This window comes from Chlamydomonas reinhardtii, chromosome 2 (genome assembly GCF_000002595.2).
Source record: "Chlamydomonas reinhardtii strain CC-503 cw92 mt+ chromosome 2, whole genome shotgun sequence".
NCBI classification, from domain to species: Eukaryota; Viridiplantae; Chlorophyta; class Chlorophyceae; order Chlamydomonadales; family Chlamydomonadaceae; genus Chlamydomonas; species Chlamydomonas reinhardtii.
This window is the reverse complement of record NC_057005.1, coordinates 7,147,722-7,168,702: the sequence shown is the minus strand read 5'-3', so window position 1 is coordinate 7,168,702 and position 20,981 is coordinate 7,147,722. Positions and strand designations below refer to the sequence as shown.

At 64.6% G+C, this 20,981-nt stretch overlaps 2 protein-coding genes across 2 annotated transcripts; both read right to left on the bottom strand.

Annotated features, from left to right (window-relative positions):
- Nucleotides 1–2: 2 nt before the first annotated feature.
- Nucleotides 3–11,084, bottom strand: CHLRE_02g146450v5 (uncharacterized protein). Its single transcript, XM_001694958.2, has 11 exons — nt 10,907–11,084; nt 10,685–10,795; nt 10,090–10,394; nt 9,643–9,891; nt 9,195–9,514; nt 3,613–9,034; nt 3,180–3,362; nt 2,972–3,023; nt 2,385–2,698; nt 1,972–2,202; nt 3–1,773 (listed from the first exon to the last, which is right to left on the bottom strand). The coding sequence occupies exons 1-11, from the start codon at nt 10,965–10,967 to the stop codon at nt 1,441–1,443; spliced, it is 7,581 nt and encodes a 2,526-aa protein (XP_001695010.2). The 5' UTR covers nt 10,968–11,084; the 3' UTR covers nt 3–1,440.
- A 2,351-nt stretch (nt 11,085–13,435) lies between these two features.
- Nucleotides 13,436–20,957, bottom strand: CHLRE_02g146500v5 (uncharacterized protein). The gene is made up of 9 exons (XM_043060321.1): nt 20,561–20,957; nt 19,002–20,240; nt 18,494–18,715; nt 18,081–18,191; nt 17,663–17,818; nt 17,431–17,562; nt 17,111–17,228; nt 16,637–16,809; nt 13,436–16,471 (listed from the first exon to the last, which is right to left on the bottom strand). The coding sequence occupies exons 1-9, from the start codon at nt 20,609–20,611 to the stop codon at nt 14,954–14,956; spliced, it is 3,720 nt and encodes a 1,239-aa protein (XP_042927710.1). The 5' UTR covers nt 20,612–20,957; the 3' UTR covers nt 13,436–14,953.
- Between the last annotated feature and the right edge of the window lie 24 nt (nt 20,958–20,981).

Here is a 20,981-nt window from a genome sequence, read left to right as displayed (position 1 = left end):
CCTCGCGAAAGTCAATTGTCCATGGACGTGCGAAGGCACCTCTCGCTCCGCCCGAATTTTCTCGCCAGCAAAAACCGCAAACCAGACACCAGCAGGTCCCAAGTCTCAACTTCTCGGGTGGCGCCGCGCCCTCCTCCACGTGGCCTTGCCTGCCCCCCGTGCCACGCGCTGACGCACTTGCACGCTGCTACTCAGGGGAGACTCTCCCCTGCTGCCACTGCTGGAGGCGGAGGCAATCCCAGTTGACAATCTTGGCAAAAACGAACCTCCAGGAAAAAATTAGGGAAACCTCCCAACCGCCGCGCACTAAAGGTACGCACACGGTAACCTCGCCCGTCACCGACCGTCCGTCACACTACCAGCTAGCCTTCTACATGAATGCGCTGATGCCCGCTCAACTGCCGTCTCCTCCACAACCCTCCAGAGCCGAGACGCATCACCAATGTGCATCACCCAGTAACTACACGACCGCTAAGCCCTCGTCACGCAACTTGCACGCGGTTGCAAATGTCGATTCGGGCACAGTGTCTCATGGACATCATTCCGTACCGGTATACCAGCACGAGTCCACACAAATCTTCAATAACAAGTACCCATACACCCACATACTAGACCCCGCTAACCGACCCCAAGTGGTACCAAACGCGTAGGGCGAAGGCGGTCCCAGCACTGGATATTGGCCGCTCCGTGCGGGTGGGGCGCGGCGCCTGGACGAGGGGGGGGCTGAGGCCCCCGGTTAACCCCGAGACCAGGGACAAATGCATTCTGCGCGCGACCCGGAGTCAAGTGTGTCAAGCCCAGCGCCCATGTCCCCGGACTCATACGTGCATTATGAGGTCGCAGCTTCATGACCCGGCAAATGTCGTTTTTCAATCCGAATGGGGGCACCATCGGGACCCCTATATCACCCATTCCCGGCCATGTACAAGCAGTCCACCACGCATACTGCCAAGCCCCGGTACCGGCGCAGGCCAGCGGGTTCGGGTCCTCAGGGACCCAGAGCACCGATGCCCCCGGCCGTTACCGTGTGGTGGCAGGGCGCGTCCATTGAGTGTCCATTGAGTGTCCATTGAGTGCCCATTGAGTGTCCATTGAGTGTCCATGCTGGTCACCTCGCAATCATATGATGCAGTGCCAACAGAATCAGCACGTGATCGTGCCGGTGTGGCAACCATGCGTGCAATGCCGATGGCTACCGTTCTCCTACTTGCAGCAGCTCGCAGACATGAGCCCACCGATCCATTTGGAGTTTGCAACTCTTGCTGCGGCAGCATAATACTCCTTACGTTGTGTCCACGGCTGTTGCTGATACACCAATGACTCTCTCAGTGCATTGCCATAAAAGCTACGTGTGCTCCGTCCTCATACGTTCCGTCATAAATTGTTGGCCAGCCCGCTTGCCACCGGATCCCAGGGATCACCCGGGCAGCCCTCGTTCATTCAGGCATGCTCCTCCCGCGCGTTCATATGCGTGTACGTCCTCATGAGCGACGCCTTGTCCTCCAGCCGCGTCGCGCGCCGCGGCGAGAGCAGTGCTGAGGTGGATGGCCCATATGCTGCGCCTGCCACTCCAACGGAAGGCGCCGCCGGCAAGGCGCCGCCGCCAACGGCAGGCGATCCAGCGCCCTGAGATCCCATGCTGCCGCCGCCGACGGACGCGGCTGCGACGGACAGCGCGGGTGCCAGGTTGGACAGCGTGCCGAGCAGCTGCGCGCGTTGGTAGCGGGTCCGCTGGCGGCGCTCTGCGCCGGGCGCCTTGGTACACCAGATGTACTGCAGACGCGGAGCAAAAACAAGTTGTTATGAAAAACAAAATGAGCAGTTGGCCCGGCTCAGAGCTGATGCACGTGTGGAAGGAGCAGCAAGCTATCCTGTGCCCGTGCGTATCAAGGGAGGCTATTTCCGGTTTGATATATAGCATAAACATCCCCAGCCCTGCGCGTGACCTCAAGGCTGGAAGCAGCGCCTCACCGTGTCCATGCGCCCCCTGCCCTTGACGTCCACGCCGCCGGTGGGCGCCCAGCCCTCCTCGTCCTCCTCGGGCGGCAGCAGGGCGCGTGTGGCGGCAGACACGTGGATCACACCCGGCCGCCCCGTGCTCTCCATGCGGCTGGCGGTGTTGACCGTGTCGCCGAACAGGCAGAAGCGAGGCATCTTGTGCCCAACCACTCCGGAGGTGGCGGGCCCGCTGTGAATGCCCACCTGCAATTACCAATGCCACTTGGTTGGGCGCATGTGCCACCTCAGCATGCAGGTCGCCCAAACCCACCCGCCCCCACTCCTCCGCATTCAAAATCAACCAGCTTCCCGGCAAACTCCAGCCCTGCAACGGAGCTGGGTCGCGGCTGACCGGCCTACGCGCCTAACCTGCTCCGGCCACTCACCCGCATCTTCACGGACTCTCCGGTTGTCGGGAGCGCCACGCTCGCTGCCTCCTCCAGCATGGCGCGTGCAAACGCCAGCACACGCATGGCGTGCAGCGGGTCCACGTCACCCTGCCCCCGCACCGCGCGCCCATAGCCGTCCTCATCGCGCGCCACCAGCCCGCCTGCCACCATGTAGCAGTCGCCGATGGTCTCCACCTTGTAGACGCCGTACACGTCCGTCAGGCTGTCGAAGCGCGTGTACAGGTCGTTCAGGAAGGTCATGACGGTGGCTGCCGGCACCTCCTTGGACATGTCCGTGAAGCCCTTGATGTCTGTTGCGTAAGGCGTGTGGGGCACATCAGAGCAGGGCTGCAAAGTTAGGGCTGCAAAGTTAGGGCTGCAAAGTTAGGGCTGCAAAGTTAGGGCTGCAAAGTTAGGGCTGCAAAGTTAGGGCTGCAAAGATCCCTCTTCTTCTACTACTTCGGTGGGTCGGTTGCAGTCTGTTTGGGCTGGGCCCCCTGGGTGCTGTAGAACGCGTAGGAACGAGGTGACAATGGCACGTCAAAGCAGCGCACGTACACCTCCCGCACGCAAAACCGCCTCACCGGCAAACAGCACTGTGATGCACTCGTGGGAGGTTGCCAATGCGGCCGGGTCCTGCGCAGTAGTGATTGCGTTTTGACGTGTGAGAACATCGTGTTTCATACAGCGCAGCCTTTTCTCTCAGTCATCCAAGCTCTTGGGCTAGGAAGCTGCCTGCCACATTCCGGCAATCTACTGCTGCCCGAACCCCTCCCGTCATTTCCTGCGGACCTGGATGTTCTTCAGCAGCACCATGCCTTTGCGCTCCAGCTCCGCCTCATCGCGGCGGCGCTGAGTCATGTGGCGCACCACGTGGGAGGGGAAGATGTCTGCGAGTAGGCGGTGCTCGGCCTCCAGCACGCGGGCCAGGCGCTCCTCCACCTGCACCTTGCTTGTCACGTCCGTCTGAATCACCTGGAGGGAGAGGGAGCGGCACACATACACACAGATGCGCATATAGACACGATGTCGAAACCCTCTCTCCCTGTACGGTTACCGTATGCGAGATTCATGGGGAGTGTCGCGGGACACCGTGCTGGCGCCCACGCGCGCTGGAAAGATTCAACATCAATGCGAGGGAGGGAGGCACCCGATGCTGCTGCTGACTGTGGCTGCTGCTGCTGCTGCCTACCCAACCAAGCAACCACACACACGTCGAACGCACCATGATTAGGGTTCCGCCTTGCTGCTGCCCCGCCGTACTCGGGTCGGGCACAGGTGTGGCGTGCACCTCAAACCAGCGGCAGCTCTCGCCGTAGCTGGCGACCAGCGCGCTGCCTGGAATGGGGTTGCTGGGACACACAGACGCCGGTGGCGCGCCGCCGGTGGGTGCCGTGGCGAGAGTCGCCAGAGCCCCCAAGTGCCCTGCCGACAGGACCCGGCCCATGCTGGTGCTAGGAATGGGCTGCATGGAGCCCCTTGCGCCGTGCGGCGCAACCATGCCGGTATGGCTGGCTCTCCCGCCTGCGGTGCCTCCGGCGAATGCCGCACCCGTGCTGTATGGGCTCACCACGCTCGGCCCAGAAGGCAGCTGACTTGCCTGCAGATGCGGCGACAGCGGCGTCGGCTGCGAGCTCTTTGGCCGTAGGTTTGCAGCGGCCTGCTCCGCTCCGGCGCCTGCACCCCGCTCGCGCGCCGCAGCCGCGGCCACATCGATTGGAAGCATGGGCAGGTAACCCCCGTTTGCTGCCGCCTCACTGACTGTCCGACTCGTGTCGCTTTTACCGCGCTGGATGCCATCTACGCTTTGCCCCGCTTGCAGCCGCTGCTGCTGCCATGCGGCGGAGGCAGCGGTGGCAGATTGCGGCAGCGCCACGGCGACACCAGGCGGCGACACGGGCTGCTGGTGCTGCGACGTCATTTGCAGGCTGGTGCGGCTGAACGGCGCCGCCGACGCAGCCCGACTGATGCCGCCGCCTCCACCGCCGCCACACGCCAATGTCATGGGGCTCCCAAGCCGGCCTGCGGGCCCGCTGCTGCTGCCGTACGCCGCTAGCAGGCCGCGCAGCCTGCGATCCTCTGCATGGCTGGCGTGGATGTATGACGTCAGCTTCGGACGGCTGCTGGCGGGCGTGGAAGCCACGGTTGGCGGAGGAACAAGTGCTGCTGCAGGAGCCGGCGGTGTGCCTGTCGGTGCCGCGTCGGCCGGCTGCGCCCGTGCTGGCGGGCCCACCTCTGCACCGCTTGCATCGGCAGTACCATCGGCGCCAGGGCCAGGACCATCCCCGCGGTTGCCACTCTCCGGCTCGTGGCGGGCAGCAACACTGCCAGCACTCCCAGCCTCCACCGATCCGGCGATGCGCACTGGAGCTGCGACATCAACTGCCGCGGCCGCCCCAACGGTTATGCCATCTGCCTGGCCCGCCTTTGCAACCTGCAGGGGCATGCTGCTCAGCCCACCTTTTGCGACCAGGCCGAGGCCAACGGCGGGGAGCGGGTTGGAGCGACTGGCCAGCAGCAGCGCAGGCGGGCACGTGGCGGAGCCGCCGCTGCTGCCCCCGCTGCTGCTACGGCAGGGCATTGCCACGGACACCTGGGCGCTGCTGGCCCTCACTAGGTGTGCTCCGCGCGCACGGAGTGGCGAGGACCGCGACACCGCATCCGCCGTGGGCACGAGAGCCGCCTGGCGTGGAATGCGCAGCCGCGCTAGCGCAGCCAGCGGCACGTCTGAGTCACTCTCCTGCTGCTGTCGCTGCTGCAGCAGCAGCTCCCTTTGAGTTCCCTGCAGCTGCTGAAACTGAAGCGTTACGTGGGCTGACGGCGCAAGGGATGCTTCGGAGCCCAGCGCATCCGGTGGTGCGAGGGGGCGCTGGTCTTCCTCCGAGAGGCCGCCCTCCCTCACAGGCCCCGAGCGGCCAACGCTGACTGCGCTGGCACCCAGGAGCCCCTCACGTGGGGGCAATGTAACAGCCTGCTGGCCAACGCCAGGCTCGCGGAAGGAAGGCCCCGCACCATGCGTTGCGTCCTGCTGCTCCTGCGCTTGCTGCTGCCGGGGCTCCATCTGAGCAGCTGCCGCCGGCGAAGGTGACGTCGGGTACGACACGGCCGCTTCGATTTGCATTCGCAGCTCGGGCTCCGATGACAATGTCCGCTGCAGGCTCTGCAACTGATTCGCCGCAGGAGCTGCACTGTGCTGCTGCGCTGGCTGGAGCACCCAACCACCATGCACTGCTTGGGCCGGCGTGCTCCCGGCAGTCTGCTGGATAGCGTTTGCGGCGACAGTTGTTGCCGGGCTCATTGTCGCTGTGATAGCCGTTGGGAACGCGTTGCTTGCGAGCAGGTCGATGGAGAACGCAACATCCGTCGAGGTGGCCAAACCCGACAGCGTGTCTGGATTCCCACTATCCGGCCCGTTCGCCTCCATTTCCATGCCGTAGGCGTGATCATGGCGCCGGCTAATGCTGCCCCCATTGGTGTTGCTTGAGGCGAGGCTGAGCGGGTGGCCACGGGCCATCAGGGAGAACTGCTGTTGCGTGGGCGTGTACCGCGTGCGTGGTGGCGCGCGGGTGCTGGCGCTGGTGATGTTTCCGCCGGCGGCGGTTGGGGTGCCGATGATGCTGCCCCCTGACTGCAGCCCTTGCTGTAGCACATCGAGCTGCTGCTGCTGGCCTTGGTGAGGCCGGGTCTCGTCCGGACCGCGAGGGCAGACATCGGTGCGGCCATCCCTGTGATGCTGATCCATGGGTGATTCCATGACTGATGGCAGCACCCCACGCCCCACCGCAGCGAGCGCCCCGGCGTCCGCTCCCGCCGCACCCACCCCACCTGCTGGAGGCAGCGATCCCCACGCCAGGGAGTTGACCACCCGCACAGCCTCGGCCAGCGCGCCGGTCGGCGCAACCTCGCCACCCGTTGCGCCGCCGCTGCCGGCCATGGCGCCGCCGACCGGGCCCCCGCCGGTTACCTTGCAGCCGCTGTCTTCACTGCTGGCGCGGGCCTGCAGCCCCTTGCCGCCAGCACTGCCGCTCGCCTCGCCGCTCCGTGCCAGAGACGGCGGCGGCATTACGGACGCCAAGGCCTCATCGGCTGCGCCTGGCAGCGTTCGGGCACCGCTGCGGCCTGAGCCGGAGGCCGAAGGAGACGCCCACAACGCTGCACCATAGCCGCCGCCGCGCCCACTTGCTCCAGGAGCCCCCACGGTGGTGACTGCCGTGGATGCAGGTGACGCGAAGGCAGAGCCACTGCCGCGCGAAGAGCGCGGGCCCGACCGCATCGATGCGCGGGCGCGGCTGCCGTAGCTGTGGCTGTGCTGATGTGTGAGCTGCCTCTGCAGCGCGGGGTCGTGAGTGATGTCGTTTGTGAACAATGCCGTGTTGGCTTCGCTGCCTGGATCCATGGAGCTCCTGTCCATCAGCAAAGAGGGGACTAGATCGCTGAAGAGGGACGAGCCCGGCTCAAAGCTGCTGTGTCCGTAGTGCTGCGAGGGGTGCTGCGAGGGTGCATTGGACGGCAGCAACGATATGTGCGGCAGCAGCGTCTGCTGGGCCCGCAGCCTGACAGATGGCGCAGCCGAGGCTGGCACGACTGGAGCCGCACCGACGGCGCTTGCCGGGCTTGCGGGGCTTGCGCTGGAAATGGATGCAGACTGGATGGCGGGCAGCGGCGGAGGGGGCGGCAACGAAGGCAGCGGCGGGTACTTTGAGAAGCTGGGCACCGCGCCGGGGGCATCTGCGGTGCCATCGGGCGTGTACCACTGCTGGAAGCTGCTGTTGCCGCCCGACATGCCTGGAGTGGCTTGCGCTGCTGAACAGCCCGTGCTGCTGTGGCGCCGCTGCCCGCGCGGCGATGCCTCCCGCGCCGCACCCGCCACGCCCGCCGCACCTGGCAAGCCACTCCTGCCGCCTGCTGCCGCAGCGGCTGCGTCCGCCTCCGCATCACCAGGCGGTACACCCGCTGTGGCCGCCGCCGCCGGCGGCTGCGGCGGCTGGGCCGTGGAAGCTGCTGCAGCGCCACACGCGGTATCGCCCACGTGCTCAGGTTGGCCAGCTGGCGGCGGGTCAGCGGGGCTGCTGCTGTGCGGCAGAACCGCCCTGCATTCCACCGCCTGCTGCTGCCCGTCGTCTGCATCGTCTGATGGCGCCCGCATGCGCACCCCTGCCACCGCTGCTGCGGCGGCCGCCTGGAAGCGGCTGGGCCCCGCACCGGCACCTCTCCGCGCGATGCTACTCTGCCGGCGCTGCAAGAGCCCGCCCGGGCCAACGCGCGCAGGAGGCTCACTTGCCGGCATGGCACCTGCCGCCACCGGCCCTGACGTCGCTGCGGCGCCCTGGCTCACAGCCGGGGGCCCGCCGGTCACTGGCGCTACAGTGGCGCTGCGGACACCGTGATCGACAGGATCCGTAGGCATCTGGTGTTCGTGCGTCTGCACAACTGGCAGCGCATCACGCGTTGGAGCTGCGGGGCGCTCACGGCCAACGCCAGTCGGCTCCTCACCGGCGGCGGCGCCTTGCGACTCCGCCGGCGCCGGCGGCGTTGCGCATGCGTCCCCAACATTCGGATACTCTGGCAGCATCGTGGCTGCCAGGTGCGTGAAAGCCGAGGGCATGGGCGCCCGCTCCTCGGTTGCTGGTGCTGCGGCAACAGGCAACGCCAGCACGGCGTTGGATGCCCAGTCTGACACAGAGACTTTGACTGCTCCTGACACCGACGAGCTGCCTGCCGCCAGGAATGCCTCAGCGGCGGCGCCCTGCCGTGTCGCCGCCCGTGTGTGGAGCGCCTGCTCGCTCGCGCTGAGGCCACGGGTGGTCACGACCAGGCCCTCCCCGAAAAGCACTTGGGACACACGCCGCAGTGGGGCCGCGCCTTCTGTCTGCTGCTGCTGGCGTGAGGTGCTGCCGTCCCCGCTACATGCCATGCCCGCGGCAGCGAAGCGATCTGCGGCATCCTCCGCGGCCTTTTGGGTCGGCTCCGTGACCGCGCGCGGACGGGGAGAGAAAGCAGCTCTTCCCCCGGCAGGCACGCCTGCTGCCAGGATCCGAGTCAGAGCTGTGTCGCTGTGGCTAGTCCCGCTGCGCACGTAGGCGCGGCCGCCATTGCTGCCCGCGTCAACGCTCATGCGGGCTCCCCGTCCTGACAACGCCACCCGGTACACGCCGCCCGCAGCCAGGTCACTGGTCGAGGTGCCTGCGCCCAGGATCGCCCGCGGAAACGGCTCCTGCTGTGTCCACGCATGTTGCGGCTGGTGCTGCTGACGCTGGTGCTGCTGTTGGCGCGGCGTGTGTGGCTGCTGCTGGGGCAACATGTCGCATTGCTGCCAGAAGCTGCCGTGAGGCATCTGCACCAGGCCTCGCCACTCGCTGCCCGCCGCCACAGCCTCCATGAGCTCCTGAAGCCGCCCCGCGTCCAGGACAAAGAGCTGCTGCAGCCAGTTGCGCTGGACGGCGGCAGCATCCGCAGCAGCAGCCTCCTGGCTGCTAATGCCGGTGCCGCCTCTGACATCCATCCCGCCGTGGCCAGATGGCCCAAGCTCCCCTTCCCCTCGCCCGGCGGCCACGCCGCCGCCGTCCTCCTCTCCATCGTCCGTCCGGTCCATTCCGGCAAGATAGCCAAGATACTGGATGCTGCTCCGGTTCTGATGCAACACGCGCCTGCACATGCACATTGGTAATGCACGGATCAGCCAGAGCACGTTCTGGCCTGCTAAGGAAAGAAAGGCCGAAAGGCCACAATGCTATTCTGGTGTCAATGAATGCACGTGCGGCCCACTACTGGGTGGCTGCGGTGCCCTTTCCCGGCACGCGCACCTACCCGCTCAGGTCGAACATGGTGACTATGGAGGGGATGTTGGACAGGATCATGTAGTCACGCTGAAGCCGCGATGCCAGATCCTTGCCCTCGTATGGCACACCAAGCTCCAGAATCAAGGCCGGCACCACGGGGCTGCTGGCGCTGACGCTGACGACAGGGGTGGTGCTGGCGCCACCCAAGGGTTGCGCCGCGGCTGCGCCGCCAATCGCAGTGGCGTAAGCAACCGCTGCCCTTTCCGAGGCATCCGCGACGTTGGGGCTGGTGGGCTCAGGCATCCCGCCAACGGCCGATGAAGCAAGCCGGCACATGAATGGTGTGATCTGGTAGAGGCAGAGTGAGGCAACAGCATCAAGAGTTCTGGCGTGCGATGCTTGGGCTGCAACGTGCGTCTGTGCCCATGACTGTTGCACCCACACGCCAGCCTGCGTTCCTGCATCTTTGCACCCACCCGCACGCTTTGAAAGTGCTGCTCCTGCGTCGTCGCAGCTCCACCAACACCTCCTGCCGCCGATGCGCTCCGGGTAGCATCCGCTGCCGCACTGGTTGCGCATGCCACGTCGCCGCCGCCCCAGGTGGGCGCGAGATGGCTTACTGCGCTGCATCGTCCCCCTAGCAACAAGCGCTTCACCACATCGCGCAGGAGGGCCTGCAGACTGGGGTCACGAAGGCACTGCGCTGCCAGCAGGCCCAAGACATCCTGTGCGCAACATTGCAGAGCGCTTCATCCAGTGACGCGCAGGAGAGCCATCGAGCAGGCGTACGGCAAAAGTGCACTGCAGTAACGCCTCCGTCGCGTTTGGCAACCCTCGAAGGCCAGCCACTGGTAAAGACAAACCGAAAATCACAGCAACCGCCATGCAGTCATGGCCAACGTGTTGGTCAAACGCGGTCTCACCTGGTCGTTGCACAGCTGCATTCCCGCCTCAGCGGCAGTGTTGGTGGCCAAGCATGTGAGCGCTGCCGAGCTGTCGAAGTGCAGCGGCAACGCCAGGAATGGCTGTCCATACGGCCCATCCAGCACCACTCGGGGGCGCTCCGTGAACCGCTCGCGGCCAGTGCTGGTCAGCAGACTGGTGGCCGTGTCGAAGGCCGTGTCCGGCGCAGGCTGCCGTGAAATGCATAGCACGACGGCTGGGTTTTGCAAGCCGGCAAGCAGCACCGCAAGCTCTTGGCTTTCAACCAGCGCAAGCCCTCGAGAATCTGCATGAGCGCGTCATGCATGTTATTGAGCTTAAAGAGTGCAGCCTAAACGTGTTCGAGGGCAGCCCCGGCTTGAGCCCGGAGGTTGACTTGTGACAGAGTCGGGGCAAGCATCCACGATCAACACGAACCGCCTTCCCCTTGGGCTTCTTTAAATGATATGAAGTGAATATTTATTATATCCCCCTGTCTTCAGCGCTCCACTGTGCTCGACCTCTGACCCCGTGCTCGAAACTCCCACTGGGAACTTTGGGAGAAGCAGGAGTAGAAGTCACATTCTATGTGCTCACGCCTTTGCTTGTCCTTGAGCACAGTTGTCGCAAGCCTCGCTCTTAACGACCGCTGGCCGCGCTGTGCGGCCACATCATTGGCCGAAGCTCGCCCAGACTCCAAGCCTGCGGCTGCAAGAAAGTAATGGGAGGTTCCGTGAAAGACGTACGTATCGGCTTATACTAAGCGGCCATGGCGTAATAGCTGCTAGGAATGCGGTTCAACAGTCAGAGCCTCACTACCTGCGGCCGCGGTAGTTCCTCTCGCCGCTTCTTCAGCGCCCTTGAAGCATACGGCTCCCATCCAGGCCTCTTAGAGCTCATTCAGGCGTTTGCCTGAGTTCGACAAGCCATCGGTGGCGATTCGACTAATTCGACTCGTCTTGGCGCAAGCAATGCAACATGATGACTTGCGCATATAATTATAATGGTAATGAATATTATGCACAGTGTAACGTTGCATCGTGTGGAAGTTTTGACTGAAGACTTTACAACGTCGTACAATGGGGGAGTGCGTGGGCAGTGGCAGGAAGGGCGGTCTTGGCGCGTGCCCCCGGGTTGAGAGCTGGTTTGGGATACGGTTAGGGTAAGTCGTATGTGCTGCGGAATCGCTCGGTCGGGTTGGCACGACGAGGGGGGATACGTGGGCGGGGTCTGTCACATGCCACGCCGGGATGCCTGCGGTCGCAGGGCTGCTTTCCAATTCGGATGCCTGGCCCAGGTGTCCTTACCACCCTCCGGTCTGACATCAATACAGCGCACGCTCACCTGACTTCGTCTTGGACTACGTATTGTTTTAACGGCGCAGCATACGCAGCAGAGAATCATCTCCACCCCCGTGCCCCCAACACCCGGTACCAACACCAAACCCCACACCAAACCCCACTCTGACGCTCACCTCGCCTCGGATACCAGAATGGCATTGTGAGTGGGTGCGGGCAGAACCTTATGTCTAACAAGTCGCCTGTGCCCGCCCCCCACCCCACCCCACCCACCCCCCACCGTGACCCCCTAGCGCCCTACAGTAACTGTCAAACGCTCACCTCTCCCCGTGGCCCCCTAGGGCCCGATTTGAGGCCGCCTTAAGCAGGGGGGGACGAGCAATAGTTCCAGACCCCACCCTGCAAAACCTCGCCCCCGAGTCCCCCCCGGACCGACGACAGACTGTGCCGTACCGTGCCGCACATCCCCTAAAGCCCCTCTGTTGGCTTGCCCCTTCCCCCGAAGGGGGAGGGGCAATAGCCATTGCGGTCGCATCGAGCTCGCCGCGGGGGGCCCTCCCGGTTATTCCAGTTTTGAGTTGAGTTATAACCTTGAAACCCGAGCGCAGCGAAATTTGTCGTGCAAATAATGCGCCTTTCTATGTATGTATTGCAAAGCGTAACTTTATGAAAACGCAAGCCCTATGCCAGAGCGGGGTAAACGCACAAGCGCAGCGTTTGCATTAGAGCTCCAGCGCAACATACAATATATCACAAATTGTATCGATAATCAAGGCTCCCGGCACGGAAGGACGCAAGACGGAGGAATCGACGCGTTGGAGGATCCCGGAAATTGCGCGCGAAAGCGCGAGGCGCAAAAGGTTGGCGCTATCAGTTTTAGTTTCCCCGCAATGACGAATGTCGCGTTCTGTATTCTGCTCGCACATCACCCGGCACATCGGCGTTACTCTCGCCCGCTTCTCGCTGGCTTCGCCCTGAGTCCGTGCCCCCGCTGAGTCCGAGCCCCCATCCCCGCTCACTTACCCACCCCCAGCCCGCGGCGCCCTGAGCTACCGAAGGCAATATCATGACCGGTAGTATGGCTGCTCGCAACCCCCAGCAGACCTATATGATACTTCCACCATCCGCCAGTCCATCCCACCCCACCCCATCCCCACACCGCATTCCGGGGCGCACGGCATGGAGCGCCCTGAGGGGGGAGGGGCAAGCCGGAGTACTGCGTAGCGGTAGGTGTTTTCAGTCAGGATGGTGTCAAACAACTGCTTTCAGTGAGCTCCGTCCGTCTCTGTCAAACATGTCAACACGGGAAGTTAGCAGGGCTCGCCTTGACCGCAGCCATGTTGTCAACATGTTGTGAACATCTTGCGACCGTTCAGGTGCACCCATGCAATGCATGTCTACGAGATTTGCTTACACATGGGGCATGCGCACGCGTTTTCCGCAGGCGCGCAAGCACCGGTCCGCGATTTGAGGCACGTTCTGCTCAGGCGAGACGTGTCTCACCGTGGGCACCCTGGGGACCGACAACCGACCCTGACCTTTGAGGACCCATATCCTAAACTTGCCTGATTTGATTCTAAACGCTCTCGTCAAGCTCTTTCCATGTGAAGGTTAGAGTGTGTCTGCGGGATTGTCCCCCCCTGTCTCAAGGCCCCACCCGCTCGCCCCGTACCGAACAGCCGTGCAGCCAACCGCCAACAAAAAAGGAAAGCACAAAAGGTAGAGTGAATCCCCCTCAGACTAGTAAGTCTGAGTGAATTGAGTGGACTGAATGGAGTTTAAAGCAGTTCGTGAAGTGCTGGACTCGCGCCCTCGTGGACGTTTATTGACAGGTGACGTGATCGCAGCGGGGCGAGTGGGGCGGATGGGGCCAGTGCGGTCCCCTTGTCTTCCGCCTGCTGCGCCACTGTAGCTGGACACTCCCACCATGCTGACCAGCCGCAGATACCAGGGGTGGCAGCCGCCTGGCAACCTGCCGCCGCACAGGGTCCCCACACCCTGCAGCGCCTGACGCAGCAGCCGCTCCTGCTTCGGCGAGAAGAGAGCTGTTTAGAACTAGTGGTTTCAGTCCGTCCGAGTCCCCTGACAGCCGCGCCGTGCGTCTTCGCCCAGGGCCTCGGCACGCACAACAGCAGCGGACAAGCCGCGGCTCACGCATGCCGCGACTGATGCAGTCCGCATTCGGCGCCGTTGCGGGCAACATCTGCGCGGACGCCAAGATAAAAGACACGGCCTGTTGTTATGGGTACTACTTTCCGGTCGGCCATTTCCGTCCCAACCTGCTCCACCCCTTGCCTTGCCTTGCCTCATCACATTTCCATATACCACATCCGCGTCAAGGTTGCAGTCCTCATCCTGCGCTTTCATTCAGCCCACCTACGCCAGCGGGACTGTCACTGTCCAGCCAACCGGGGGCATCCAAGGCCCTCTCGCACTCGCCGCGTTCCCATACGAAGCAACCGTGTGTTCGGTCTACGTTTAGGACAGGCGACAAGCAGAACGGTGTAAGAGGGCGAGCGCGGGACAGACTGTCTGACAGCTCTTCACATCACGGAATCGTTTGAGGCTGCGCCAGGTTAAGCACATCTCTTACATCCCCATTGCACAACACATCGCCCATCAGGGGTGCTTTGCCGGTTCGAGAGATGATCAAGGATTCAAGGTCCATTTATTCCCGGTCAGGTCTTGCAGCAGCATTCGATGCTTCCGCACTGCAAGATCTTCCGTACCAGTGCCACGGATCAAGACCTTGCCTTTCCCATTAGCCGTCGCACTCTGCCCCACGTCTCGAAGCTCCCTGCCCATGTTCCCTTCATTCCCATCTCATGCTCAAGACAGTGCTTCCCATGCCAACACTGCAGCGGCTGCCGCCCCTGTGCAAACTGTAAAAGATTCCCGCCCCGCACAGAATGCACCTCCTGCACCCACTGCCAACCAAAACCCGAGCCACCCCCCCCCACACACACGTTCCCTAGCGAAGAGCACTCGCCAACATGGAATTAAAACTGATTTATGAGCGCACCGCCCGACGCCCGTGCAACAGGACCATAGAAAGGGAGCTCTGTCAGCGAGGTGCTGTGGAGCGGGCGTGCATCATAAGCATAAAGATGCTGCTACGGGTGTTACACATTAGATATTACGCTGTAGGATGCTTCGTGCGGCATGCTGTCCAATTGCTGGACGGTGGCTTTGCTGAGTGGCCTCCTCGTGGCAAACAAACGGCCAGAGGCTCGCACACGTGTAGCACTCTGTGCCAACACGCTCACACAACCTCCCATACATGCCCGTATTCCAGGGCGGTCCCGACACGTTTCTCTCGGTGTCGCGAAGCTTGCTGTGCGTTTGTGTGTATGTCAGAAATCGAGTCCAAACGCCGGCATACAAACAGCCAACAACGTGCACGCCTCACCGTCAGTCATTCTTTCATCCGTACCATATTTGGAACAGACACCTACACTAGGTGTCGATACACACATGCCACTCAGTCAGCGTATGGCCATTGTATCATAAAATGTCTTCTTGACATGTTGCTAGCAGTTATCATACATTGTGCGCGCCAGGGGCGGGCCTAACGGCGCGACGTGGCAAGAGTCGGAAGGTACTTGGTTCCACCTGCCGCCCCCAGCCCCACACCGCCGCCGCCATGTCCACCACTCACATCGTAGCCTTCTACATGCGCGTGGGCTGCTGCCCCAGCACTGCCTGCGCTGGTGGGGCCAGAGGCATACATGGCTGAGGCACGCCGGCTGGTGTGTCCCCCGCTCCCCGCTGCTTCACCGGCGCCCCCACCCGGCACACCCATGGCTGCAGCCGTCGGGCCGCGAGGCGCCATGCCACCTGCTCCTCCGCCCACGGCCGCTGCTGCTTGTGCCGCGCTCTGAGAGCCATTATGCTGCAGCGGCGGCGGCACGCCGCCGACGCCACCCGCCGATGTTGGCGGGCTGCCAATGCTGCTTTGCAAATAGCCCTGCACACCGCTGCCGCCTGCAGGTCCCCCTGATCCCGGCCCAGTGCTGGACACGAGTGAGGCGCGGCTGGCGGAAGCTGTGCCGCTGCTGCTGCCGGCGGCGGCGGCGCCGCCACCCGTGCGGTTTGGCGCTGCTGCCGAGCGCGGTGAGTGCAGCGTGGGTTGCAAGGCCGTGCCCTCAGACCGGAGGTGATGCAGAGCCGCCGGCATCGCCTGCTGCTGCTGCTGTTCATGCATGCCTGCAGGCTGGTAGTGCGTGCGCGACGCCGGCAGCGGCGCGCTTTCGTCGGCGGCTGCGGCGGTGCCGCCTCCACCGGCTGCGCCGGCGGACGCCCGCAGGGCGGAGAAATCGAGCGCGGGTACCATGGGCGGCGGTGGCGGGGCTGACGTGAGCACCGTGGAGCCCAGGCCAGCCACGTGCACCTCCGCTGCTGGCAACACGTTCACGCGACCCGAGACCGGCCGTGGCTGGTGACCCGCACTCGCGCGGACGTTGGCGGCGGCTCCGCCGCTGTAGCCGCTGTATGCTTCCGCAGCTCCGCCGCCGGCAGAGTGGTCTGCTGGTACGGTGGCTTCACCCGCGCCAGGCTTGCCTGTGCGACGTGAGCCACTGACGGCACCGATGCCGCCTAGCGCTCCGCTGCTGGCGCCCGGGCCGGTGCCGCCACTGCCGCTGCCTCCGCCGGCGTGGTGTCCCATTGCGCTGTCAGTGAGCTGTGCGCGCGAGACACCCTGCGCCACCGCCGCCGCCGCCGCGACATGCGGCTTTCCAGCCCCAGCTGCTGCCGCCGCCGCCTGAGCCGCTGCCTTTTCCCGCTGCAACGCCGCCGCCACCGCGGCCGCGCTGTTGGGAGGCAGGTGTGCCACGCTGCCTTTCTCCGTGCTCGCCACCCCTGCCGCCCCAGCCGCCGCCACCGCCACGCCGCCGCTGTTGCTGTTGCTGTTGCTGTTGCCGCCCTGCTGCTGCAGCGGGTTGTTCCGGCTGGTGGGCGAGGGATTGGCGTCCATGATCCACACGTGCTGCAGCGCCTGCTCCGGCGTGATGCGGGTGGCGGGGTCCCAGCGCAGGCACTTCTCCAGCAAGTCCAGGAAGCCGGGGTCGTTGCACTTGAGAAGGCCCTGCGGCAAGGGAATGCGTTGACATTTGAAAGGGAGAGGCGGAGTTGTGTGCTGGAAGCGTATGGTAATGTGGCGTAGCAGCATGCGTTATGTGCCGGACCATGGGCAAGCCACAGTTGCCCGTTGCCGCACCACAGCGCCCTACCCTGCAGCCTCAGCCCGCACCTGCAGCGTCTTGGTGCCTGGCATGCGCGTGCGGCCCTGGCTGTTGGGCTGCAGTCGCGGGTTGCCGGCGCTGTCGAAGAACAGCTTGCGGCGGCTGGCGGCCTCCAGCAGCGACACGGGCGGCAGGCCCACCACCTCCATCATACACGCCAGCTGCTCCACCTCGTCCTCACCTGCGCCGGGTGGCACGCCGCGCAGGAACAGCGCGTGCATGTTAGAAGTGCGCGATCTGCGGCGGCGCATGAGGCATGCCGGCCGCCCCTGGTTGCCTACCCCCAACATCACCACCTCGCTCCGCGCTGCCAGCCCTCCAGTCTCCAATCTCCGGCCACTGTCACCTCGCCTCCCTTCCCAACCCACGCCTCACCTCCTTCCCCTCCCCTCCCTCCTCTCCCTCCTCTCCCTCCTCTCCCTCCTCTCCTCTCCCTCCTCTCCCTCCTCTCTCTACTCCCTCCTGGACTCCAAGCCACTTACCCGGGAACAGCGGGTACCCGGTGAACAGCTCCGCCAGGATGCAGCCCAGGCTCCACATGTCGATCTCCACACCGTACGCACAGCCCAGAATCACCTCGGGTGAACGGTAGAAGCGGCTCTAAGGGGCACGTGCAGCCGGGATTGGGGTTCAGTTCATGCGTGTGTGCCCGCGCGCGGCCATTACGAAACTGTGATTGTTCACATGGTCATACTACAAGAAGCAGCCCCCTGTCTTGTCTTGGCACGCACACACGCACACACGCACAACCGCACACGCACACACGCACACACGCACACACGCACACACATGGGTGACGCACCTGTATGTAGGTGTACACGCGCTCCTCGATGTAGCAGGAGGAGCCGAAGTCGATGACCTTGATGGCGGAGCGGTTGGGCTGCCGCAGCAGGATGTTCTCCGGCTTCAGGTCGCAGTGGATCAGCCGCAGCGACTGTGCACGGAAATCGGAAAACGCGCACGTTGGTTGATTGGAACAGTAGGACAGTAGTAGGTGCGCGTTGTCTCGTGGCCCCGGCCCCGCAGACCCGCACCTTCATGTATCGCAGGCTGATGAGGATCTGGTGCGCGAAGCGGCGGATGAGGCCCAGGCTGAGCCCCATGAAGTTGTTCTGCTTGATGAAGTCGTACAGGTTGACGCTCAGCAGCTCGAAGCTGATGCAGAGGTGCCCGCGGAAGTAAAAGTGCTCCTGCGCGTGTCCGAGTGCGAAGGGTGCAGCTTGTCAAAGGTGCATTAAAGCGTCAGGTGCCATGCTGCAACACGAAAGGCCCAGTCTCTGCCCATGCCTCCATCCCTCCATACCGGCCTTAGCGGTGGCACACTGGCACCAGCCCGCCACGCCACTGCTGGCATGGGCCATGGCCCATGAGGCACCCGCTCGTTCACAGCCGTTAGCCCCCCAGGCCCCCAGCCCCTCGGCCCCTCAGCCCCTCGGGCCCTGGTTGTCTCACCCCGATGTGCACGCAGTTCTGGCGGTCCTCTGGGTCGGCGTCCCGGATGTGCTGCAGCACCCGCAGCTCCACCAGCGCCTGCTGGTGGAAGCGCTTCTTGTTGCGGATCACCTGCGCGCGTGCGGGCCGAGCAAGCACAACGCTCTCTGAATCAGCATCGACATCAGCACGAGCACCAGCATAGCGCGTGCCACGGCACAGGCACATGCCTGGGTGCGACGAGCCAAATGACCATGGCGCGGCGCTGGCAAGCGAGCGGCCGCCGCGCGCCACACCTCGCCTCGTGCCCGCCTCAAAACGCCTCCCTCTCCTCCTCCCCGTCCCCGTCCCCATTCTACGTCCATCCCTCATCCCCATCCCCAGCCCCTCACTCTTCAGCCGCTCATCCCTCAGCCCCTCAGCAGGCGCCGCACCTTGACGGCACGCAGCGTGTTGGTTTTGAAGTCGTGCACCTTGAGCACCTGGCCGAAGCTGCCGCGCCCCATGACCGACAGCACCTCGTAGCGGTAGGCCATGTGGTCGTGCAGCACCACCACGTAGTCGCCGCGCTCATCGTCGTAGCCGAAGTTGGAGCGGCCGCCGGCGTGCGGGTTGCCGTTCACCTTCTGGGCGGAGGAGCGGCCCACAAAGTACACCTGCGGGCGGGCGGGTGGAGGCAAGGGCGGGCGGGTGGAGGGCGCCGTGCGCGGTGGGTGGCTGGAAGGTCAGTGCCGTGTTTCTGCGGACAGGGCAGTTTCCCCGCGCAGTTGATACGGCCCGGTCGGCGGCAGCCACGCTACCCATAGCAAAGGTGCGTCCGCACACAAATCTTGTTAGTATACCGCTCGCGCCTACGCTCGCACCCCGCCCCGCCCCGCCGCACAGGGCTCCCTCCCTCCGCGCCGCCGTGTCTGCCTTCGTGTGTGCTCCCCCCTCTCCCACCTGTTGGTACTCCAGCACCTCGCTGTGCTCGTACGGCGTCATGTACTCGGCGTAGCGGCTCAGCGCCTGCGCCGGCGTGATGTATCCCGACTCCCACGTCACCGCCGCAGCCGTCGCCGTGGTCGCTGCCGCCGCCGTCGCTGCCGCGGTGGAGCTCGCCGCAGCCGTTGCTGTGCTGGTGTGTGTGGCGGTAGCAGCCGCACCGGAGGCTGCGTTCGCAGCTGAGGTCGTGTTGCCGCTGGCGGTGTAGTGCGCCGCAGCCGCGGCCGCGGCAGCCGCCCCGACAGGCGGCCGCGCGCCGTACCCGCTGGCGCTATGCGCCAGTGCTGCCGTGGAAACAGCGACCGCAGCTGCTTCTGCGCCACTGGATTCCCGGCGCCGGTGCTGCTCCGGCTGCTGTGTGAGCTGCTGGTGCCGCTGCGCTGTTGAGGCGCTGGTTGTGGGAGGTGCGCCTGCGGCCTGGTACGCGGCTCGTGAGCCCTGTATCGCCCCTGTCCCTGCCGCAGCCGCAGCCGCGGCCGCTTGTGTTGCTCCGGACGCGGGAGCCCCCGAGCCGGAGAGGTGCATATGAGAAGCCGACGCCGCCGTTGACCCGTAATGCCCACGCGGCGTGGCCAGGGCATGCGCGTACTGCTGCTGCGCCTGCAGACTGACCGCCGCTGCGGCCGCCGCCGCTGCGGCTATGTTGGCCGCGCTACTGCCGACGCCCTGTCCCGCGCCCGCGCCCGCGCCCGCGCCCGCTCCCGACCCGGCTGCGCCGTGCCCACCTGACCTGCCGTGCGAGCTAGTCAGCACGGCCCGCTGCGAGCTCAGCTGCGCGGCCAGCAGCGCCTGAGACGCCGAGGCTGAGCCGCCACCGCCACCGCCTCCGCCGACTGTGTTCTGGTAGGATAGGGAGGAGCGCACGGCGTATGAGGAGCCCTCTGCTGCGCCGTACTGCGGCTGCCGGCCCGGTGTGCCTAGCTGGCCACCGCGAGCGGTGCTGCTGCCGCTGGCCGCGCCAGCACCCCGCGCGCCCTGGCTGCTGCTCAAAGACTGGCGCAGATAGGATGCACCAGCATTGCTGTGGTTCCCTGTGGCCCCTGCAGCGCTGCCGTGGCTGTATCCTTCCCGGTACGAGCCGCGCGCGGTGCTGCCGCCGACGCCGTCGGTGATGCCAACGCCTTCGCCCCCGCCTCCGCGGTGGATTCGTGAGGACGTGGGCGGCCCTCCCAGCGCATCGTCGTGCGACTGCTTCACCTGTGCAAGTTGGTGATGTGTGAACAGAGGTTCAATGGGGATTGCACGAAGTGTGCGGCGCGGCAGCGCTCGTGACAGCAACATGCAACGCTGCCACGCCGTGTGCTGCCACGGCTTGCTCCTGGAGATGCCCCTGCCGCCAGCCGCTGGGCTGAACCCAAGAGGGACGAACCGCTGGACCTCCCTGCCATGGATACCCGCCTTCCCCTCGGCCACGCGGCTACAACAGAAACGCCCGGTCTGGCTCCCTGGTTGCCTGGTTAGCTCCTCATTTCTCCAGGAGTGGCTAACGCACCCCAACACGTCTATCTGACACAAACCTTAGCAAGGTTGAGCGTCGGAAGCACAGGCTTCCCGGCGACCGCAGGCATGCCTGCTTGTCCCGGCCCGGTTGGGCCCCTAGTGCTGCAAGCTCATAAGTAAGCGGCTTCTTTTGGCCAGCGCAAAAGTGCTGGCCGTCAGAATGCCCGCGAAAGGCGTCCCTCGTCGCGAATGCCGAACGATGCCGCTTGCCAACGCCTTGAGACCGTCGCCTGGATTGGCTCTTGCCAGCCACTGTTTATGGATGCCCCCAAGCTAGCGTGCCCTCGCGCTTCGTTGAATCGTGTCCGGGCCGCAGAATGACTGGGCGCCCTTGCGCCTTTTGCAATTCCCTCTACTAATCAAGCTTCAAAAAGCTAGGAAACTCTTTTCAGCTGGGTACCGGACAAATGTGGCTTAAGACAAAGTACAAAGATACAG

Coding starts and splice junctions, on each gene's coding strand:
- CHLRE_02g146450v5 (XM_001694958.2), bottom strand. CDS start 10,967: ATGGGAGCCGTATGCTTCAAGGGCGCTGAAGAAGCGGCGAGAGGAACT. Junction 9,035..9,194: donor ACCATGTTCGACCTGAGCGG/GTAGGTGCGCGT, acceptor GTGCATGTGCAG/GCGCGTGTTGCATCAGAACC. Junction 1,774..1,971: donor GCAGGGGGCGCATGGACACG/GTGAGGCGCTGC, acceptor CCGCGTCTGCAG/TACATCTGGTGTACCAAGGC.
- CHLRE_02g146500v5 (XM_043060321.1), bottom strand. CDS start 20,611: ATGCCTGCGGTCGCCGGGAAGCCTGTGCTTCCGACGCTCAACCTTGCT. Junction 17,819..18,080: donor AGAACTGCGTGCACATCGGG/GTGAGACAACCA, acceptor GGACACGCGCAG/GAGCACTTTTACTTCCGCGG. Junction 16,810..17,110: donor CGGGTACCCGCTGTTCCCGG/GTAAGTGGCTTG, acceptor CACCCGGCGCAG/GTGAGGACGAGGTGGAGCAG.